Source organism: Anabas testudineus, chromosome 2 (genome assembly GCF_900324465.2).
Source record: "Anabas testudineus chromosome 2, fAnaTes1.2, whole genome shotgun sequence".
Taxonomy (NCBI): domain Eukaryota; kingdom Metazoa; phylum Chordata; class Actinopteri; order Anabantiformes; family Anabantidae; genus Anabas; species Anabas testudineus.
Genome location: NC_046611.1, coordinates 34,192,865 through 34,200,460, shown reverse-complemented (window position 1 = coordinate 34,200,460; position 7,596 = coordinate 34,192,865). Strand labels below are relative to the sequence as shown.

Sequence of the window (7,596 nt, the reverse complement as noted above, 5' to 3'; positions counted from 1 at the left end):
TCGGTTCCTTGGTCTATTTACAACATAATACATGTTAAGTATGGAATGACATTTGTTTATCAGGGTAGTGCTAAACACCATGTGTGTTTCTGTGTATCAGCTGAATGGAAAAGGTTGTTACTTTTCCATTCAGTTCTGCAGACTTCTGTTGTTATTCTGTAGCTCTCCAAAGATCACTTCAACCACAGGGGCTTGCGTCTCGCAGGAACTGGTTTTGACTGTGGCTGACACGTGCTGCCTGCCCACAGTCAGTCTGAGGTAACCTTTCATAAGTGACACTGAACACAAATACATGTTTTGTACATGTCTGCAGTGTCTAGAGACTAAATACGTGCCAGTGAAGCTTTTGCTGAAGGCCACATTGTTATAGCAACATAAAGGTCCTCATGCTTGTATATATATATATATATATATATATATATATATACACACACACACACACACACACATATATATGTGTGTGTGTGTGTATATGCATATACATATTAATATGAAAAAGGAGTTTTCATTTTTTTCTAAATATTTAGTCATGATCATTTTTTTCAATCATCCACATGGGCAGAAGAGACTTCCTGCAGATGCCTTTAGAAAAACTGCAAAGATGAAGTCCAGCTACATGATACTTCCTTCTATAAGATGCAAAATCAAATCGAAGAAATAAGTTCGGAAAGTCGTAAACCCGGGTGCGGGTTGTTTCACAAAGTCGGAATAAAGCGAAGCACAAAGGGCTCAAAAGACCAGATGGCGCGGGTGTCTACAGTTAGACAGGACCTACAGTAAATACTGGGACTGCTTGAGATACCTGATCATCGTATCAGAGCTGTAATACTCTTATTCCACACAAACAGCGGATTTCCTGCAGTCGGTGCCGAACCTGATGCCGCCTTCAAAGCCTGACCCACACAACCTCCTCCCGTGCGGTCCTGGTGACTTAAAGCGGCCCGTTATCAGCGTGGATTCAGCAGGTTTGTTCTTCAGCAGCAGTCGGCTCTGCTCCTCTCTGCTCTGCTCTACTACTGTTAGTCTGCTGCGGCCCTCGCGTGTGATCCCTCCTCTCTCGCTGTCCGCACAGAGCGTGTGTGAACGCTCGAGCCCGGTTGGACCCGTGCTACTTTCACGTCCTCCTCGTAAATATAATAACTTGTCAGCACGTTAAGCCACAAAGTCCACGCAATGTGACCCAGGCTGCTCCCTAAGAAAATGAATACATCATGGAGAGCAGAAGAATGTTGTTGTAAGACAAACAAAATGTAAAGGGAGACAAAACGTCCACATGTAACGAGTTCGTTACATTTGGCCACGCCAAACAGCAGAAATAGGAAGAGAGCAGATATGATTCGAACTTCAAACGTGTTTATTATTATAAGCGGTGAAAAGAAAGAAAATGTCTTTGCAAAACTATGCCCGCAAAATAAGAATAAACTAAGGTACTGCCATTTCATTTGCCGACAGCACCTGAAAGCAGCATAAGCCTTGTGTCTCTCTCTCTCTCTCTGTGTGTGTGTGTGTGTGTGTGTGTGTCGGTGTGTGTGTGTGTGTCGGTGTGTGCGCTCGCTCTCTGTTTGTGAGGCAGAGTTGCGTGCGAAGAGCTCGACATGTCATTCAGAGGAATCCGCCACCTGAAACGCGAGGAAGTGAAGGCGACTCAATTGGGTATAAAGCATCAGCCAACATCTGCCCCGAGCAGTGCGCAGCTGATGAAAACATCAGCTCGGAGCTCGGGACCTCTCCGATCTCTTTGATTTCTCTTGGATTATATCATTCGCTGTTTGCCGAGTCGGTGCACCCTGGGAGACGCATCTCTTTTCTGCACTTAGAGTGAATGTGGCTCAGCAGCCAACAGTAGACTGGAGCTAACTGATATCCTCACAGATTTGGGGTTAGTGCTTTTGTTTTTTATTTCATGGATTTATTTCAATATTATTTGTTAAACACGTCAGCTGCACCCGTGGGATATTTTATTTTGCAACTATTTTAGCAATTATTGAAACCATAAATGAAATGATTTGCTCATTGACATTTGTATTTAATTACAACATTTAAACAATATATCTTAATTATGGTGGTTTCCTTAAAAGTGAGGGCTGCTGGGATTTAGTTCATATTCCCACTGAAAATGTAATGTCATAACGTTCATCAACGACTGTGAACATCCGTCGAAGCTCACCGTTAACGTTCCTGCACCTCATCCGCAGCGCACCTGTTACCTCCACGGAGCGCAAGACCATGATCCCTCCGGGAGACTGCATGTACGCTGGCAGAAAGAGGAGGAAGCCCATCCAGAAACAGTTAAGGAGTTCACATGTGCTGAGACAATCCTGATTGCACATTTTTGTTGCTGTGTTTTTCTTTTTCCTGCCTGATAATAATCAGTGAAAACAGTTAGGGATGAGTTTATTAAGAACAGCTCGATTATTGAGAATCACAGGAAGTTCTAGAGGCAGCACCATGAAGGTGTGAAAGTAACAGCATTGGCTTTATTCATGTGTGTTTGAATAGAAATGGAGCACTGCCTAACAGTCCCACAACAGCAAACATCACCTGCTAATAATGATTTGATAAAGTTTTGAATTCAGCTTTCCTCCAGATTTTAATACATTTATGCTTTATAGCTGTTTACACGTCGTTACCTGCAGCCTCATGAGTCAAGTGTGCATTTAGATGATGGTGTTTTAAGCCTCCACCAGAGTTTTTTTTTTTTTTTTTTTTTGACAACCTTGTCAGCTGATGTCATGAATAGTGAATTGCAGGTTATGTAAGATTTTTGTAATTTAACAAGGCCCTGTGGCATTTCCAAAGTTTCTCATGTTCTGCTCTGCATTCACTGCTGATCTGAAAAGAAAATCTTTGCCATGTTCAAATCGAACCTGTACTTTGAAATCAGAACCCCTGCCGTGTGCTAGTTATTGCCACCACACGTTTTAGGACCTTGATTTAGATTTTCCATGCCTCCAGTGACCCATCGATCTCCCTTTGGTTCTCTTTCAACTGATGATGATGATGATGATGATGATGCACTCCTTGGACTTACCTCAAGTGAAGTGAGCTGAATAATCCAATCAAATCCCCATATTAGAGTGTTTGAAGTGCAGAATGACTTTTTAGAGTTAATGTAAAAATAGGAAAATTGTGGAAATTGTAGCTGATCATTACATATGTGGATCATGTTAACTGCAGCTGGCAAAGCTGTGATACTCCACACTGAAATACACAGATAACTGTGCACGTTATATTCTGAGCAGCACTGAGGCAGACAGTCACAGAAATGCATATATACCTGACTTTAATTCTGCAAAGATTTTTAAGGGACTAAAAGGTAGCACTCTTCCATTATGAGTTTTGTCTTGTTAAGAAACAAACTTTAAAATAAAGAGACTTGTCGATTGGTGGGGGTGGAGGGTGTGGGGATGAGACTTGCTGTGGTGCTTGGTCTCTTGAGGAAGGCTGAGTCAAAAGGAAATACAGTTTGAAGAAAGACGGACTTGTGCAGACTGTGGTTTGTTCGGTCATGTGTCTGTATGGGGGTTGGCAAGGTGCGGTGGTTGCCATACTTAACCAGAGTCAGACTGTTTGTAGTTTTTATCCTAACAATGAGGAACAACTCACATGAGTAAACTTGGATGCCGTTTCTGCGAAACAAACTCTACCAGATGCTTTCTTTATTAGTTTGGCGTCTTGTTTTTCACATTGTTTCATAAAAATAATAAAAATAGTCAGACAATAAAGTTAAAAACCAGGCATCACTCCATCTGTCCTCAGATCTGCAGTTGATATGAGTGTTTGAAGTCTTTTTTTTTTTTTTTTTTTAAGTAAGACTATTAAACACACATTAGAATTTAGACAATAATGATTAATTATCCACATGTACCCACTTCCCGATGCCCTCTGCTCTCCCAGCTAACTCTGTCCCCTCTGTTGTCTCACCGTCAGGAAGCCGTCCTCTGCCAATGAGAAAACCAACCCGTCCAAGCGCCACCGTGACAGGCTGAACGCTGAACTTGACCGGCTGGCCAGCTTGCTGCCGTTTCCCCAGGATGTCATCTCTAAACTGGACAAGCTGTCTGTGCTGCGCCTCGCAGTTTCCTACCTCCGAGTCAAAAGTTTCTTCCAAGGTAAAAGGAGGGAGAAAGATGATGTTTGGAATAACAGGGGCTGAGGTGTTTGGTTTATGAGTGTGTATGAGTGTGTGGGTGTTATAAGCTATGTGTTAGACCAATAAATGGAGTTAAAATGGCATATCAGCTGCTGTAAATAGGTGTAGAGGTCACACAGAGGTGTTTGTCTTTGAGACTATATGAATGTGTTGGACTATATTTCAATGTACTGGCAGTCTATGCAAAAGCCTTAACTAACATGAGGTGATTCTAAGGAAACATAATAATATGTTACACAAGTATTTAATTTGTGCACTTATTAGAAGAAGCTCAACATGTGGTTTGAGTGGAGTGGAAATCCTTTATTTTCTTACATTTGGACAAGGACTTAGTGGCTTTACTTTCAGTTTGAGGTATCAGGCTGGTGTGTGTGAAAGTCAGTTCAGTTTCAGATACAGATAAAGATGATGTACATAATATTTGTCTCGCTACAGGACAACTACAGTATTTAGTCTATTGGGAGATCGGGTCCATCTAAATGCACACTTAGTGCTAAGACTAGCCTGTGAAGATGTGTGAAACCAGCTCTGTAGAGATGAGCTAATATTTGTCTGCGCACCCACCTCAAATCCTTATCATTCCATTAAGTGTGATTAAGAGGTAAATTGAGGCCTACACTTGTTTTCCCACCCTCCCACCATCCGCTGCATGCCTCGTCTCGTCTCCTTGTGTTGCTCCACAGTCCACTTCAAATATTCCTGGGCTGCTTCTGAATGTACAATATGTTGTTGTTGGTGGCCTTGGTGGCTGCCTCATCGCAGAGAGGAGCAGAGAGGTGAGGAGGAGGACTCTTCTCCTTACTGAACTACGCTACATTTGTTTTACAGTTGGTAGTCAGTTACTTGTTGTAGATGTAGCATTTTATTAGAAAACAGAGCCAACTAATACATGCTATTATTGTGAATGAAGCAGTTGTCAGTACATAAAGTGGTTAAAATGAGTCGCCATAGTAACAGATATCTTAGATTTTGTTTTTCTAAATACATTTTCCAATAAATCAATACATTCTCTTTGCAACAGTTTTCACATTTGTATTTTTGTACTTTTATCTAATCTAATCTAAAATCTAACTTAAATTTTTAGAGCATGTATTTTGTGCCCTAACTTAACTTAACAGTTTGAATTGATATTTAAAAAAGCTCAACACTTTCATTGTGCTGACGACTGACAAAGTTCTCTCTAAAGCTGGAGAAGGGATGCAGGGATGTCTGACCATCTGAGCTGTCTCCTCTTCGACACATGTGGCTCTCCTCTTTCACCTTCTCCTCCTCTGATCCTTACACTACCTTTAATCTCCATCATCCGCTACCTTGGTCTGGCACGGCACCCAACAGCTGGCAGTCTTTCGACCAGGGTTGTGCAACTCTGCACACTCGGCTGTTTTACCCTGAATGCTCATTTAGCTTAGCCGTCATGCACGCATGCAGTACGGCAGCTAATCTGACATATAATAGGTGCCTATATCTCGAGTGATGCCTCACGCAGAGATGAATAGGAGTGATGCTGAGGAGGGTCAGGGCAGTGAAATAGACGAGTTGGAAAATGAATCCAGCTCAGTGCTAGAAGTGTGGAAAAGATGTTGCTTTGTCCCCCAGAGCTCACCTCAAAGTTACAGACATTCCTTAAACATTGATATTAACACTGAACATGTGATTTAACTGGAAATATTTTTAGGATCCTCTGAGGCCAAAGCCTCTGTTTGATTGCTCTACCTCTGCTGGATGCCTTGTTATTAGTGGCAGTAGTGACCAGCTTAGCTGCTTTTTGATGCTACACTAATGAGATTAATTAGAGTGGAACATGAGGGATTTGGCTCTGTATACATCTACACTGTCCACGCTCAACTCATTCACTCACTTATTGCACATGGAGCTTTTATGTTTTTCACTGATATTTAAACATGGAATGTGGCCAGAGGTTTTTTTTCCATAAAAATCTTAAGATGCGCAACAAGTACATATCCACATCCTTCCTGCGGTTTGAAACAACAGTCATAATCGCTGGCCCCCCCTCCTTCTTATTTGAACAGTGAGTCATTCACTCAAAACATGCTACCAAACCTGTGACTTTAAGTTTCATTTGCTTTCATAAACCGTTTCACAGAAGAAGAACAGAGCCTTTTTCCTCTTTGTTTCTATTTGCTGCAGTTATTCAGTTTGTCCACTGGGAGGTGGCTGTGTGAAGTTGCTAGTGAGTCATGACTCATGTCCCTTTCAGTTAGTTCTCAGTAGGATTTGGATTCAAGTTAGATTCCATCATTAGTTTTTAACTTTGAAAACATACATTTATTAACTGGCTTTATGATATTAGAAGGCAGTTACAGTGACACAGTGTATTAGAAGGTTCAGAGAAAGCAGAGTGAGAGAATTTGGAGGCACCTGAGATTCTGTCTTGTCTTCTTTGCTCCACCTATGAGCGTGACTGCTCTTGGGTGGAGCACAACAATTGGTGTGTACATATGCACTATATGCAAATACAGCTCCAGGCTGTGTGCGTGAGTTTGCATGCGTAAATAAAAAGGCAGAGAAAATTCCTTACCTCGTTTTCCGTTGATCATCATATTCCATGGGATCCAAGTGTGGTGTTTGCAGATTCAATGAGATAAATGAAAAGTGCTGTCTCACATGCCAGCCAAGCAGGAAATATAGGAACACTAACTGTTTGTGTACATTAAGGCACAGTTTAACTTTTTAATAGAACTGTGTACGTAAATCATGCAAATGTTCACTAGTTTTTCAGCCATGTCATTCACTACTATACTTGCTGTGCAGTGGTTCTGCCTGCCACAGTTATGTCCAATACTAACGCAAATAGTCATGTCTGAAAAGCTAATGCACGCAGAGCCAGTGAAAATGGGCCAAGTCCAGAGGGTACTGACCCTTTAAAAAATAATAATACATAAGTCCAAATCATCATTTCGTAGCCTGAAGGTGATGTAGAGCCCTTTGCCCTGTGTTTCTAGTTAGGTTTTTGTTATTTTAGGTCAGGTATCTATATTTCCAACATTTTTTCAGGCCCAAGCGAGTAGGACCATGTGCAAGTGTGTGTATGTGTGTGTTCACTCTTCCATGTTAGGTCTCTGTCCTTGCTGTAATTGCTGAGCTTGTTAAATATTTACCCTAAGGATTAACTATCCCTCCTCCTTTGTCTTTCTGCCCCGATTGTCTTTATTTCTCCTCTGGTGTTTGTAGTTGGACTCTGTTTTGTGTTGTGTTTCACTTTTTTTTATCTTTGAAAATACAATTTGTTTTAAGATTTTCTATCTACTGTATCTATCTATCTATCGATCTATCTTTTCTCATCTATGTTAAAAAGGGTTGCTTACATGATGACAGGATGCTGCTTTTCACATGCCCGTGAAAAACTGAATAACTTTGGATCAGAATTGGTGAAATGTGACACTCCTCCTCCTACCTGCTTATTTCTCTCTCATCCACAGTTG

At 41.4% G+C, this 7,596-nt stretch overlaps 1 protein-coding gene across 1 annotated transcript in view; it reads left to right on the top strand.

Annotated features, from left to right (window-relative positions):
- The first annotated feature begins 1,576 nt into the window (after window positions 1–1,576).
- ahrra (aryl-hydrocarbon receptor repressor a) overlaps window positions 1,577–7,596 on the top strand; it is a 61,260-nt gene continuing 55,240 nt past the window's right edge. Inside the window, exons 1-3 of the mRNA XM_026363369.1 lie at window positions 1,577–1,879; window positions 2,196–2,288; window positions 3,931–4,112. Coding sequence (XP_026219154.1) covers window positions 2,227–2,288; window positions 3,931–4,112 — 244 coding nt within the window. The 5' untranslated portion in view covers window positions 1,577–1,879; window positions 2,196–2,226. The remainder of the gene's footprint in view (window positions 1,880–2,195; window positions 2,289–3,930; window positions 4,113–7,596) is intronic.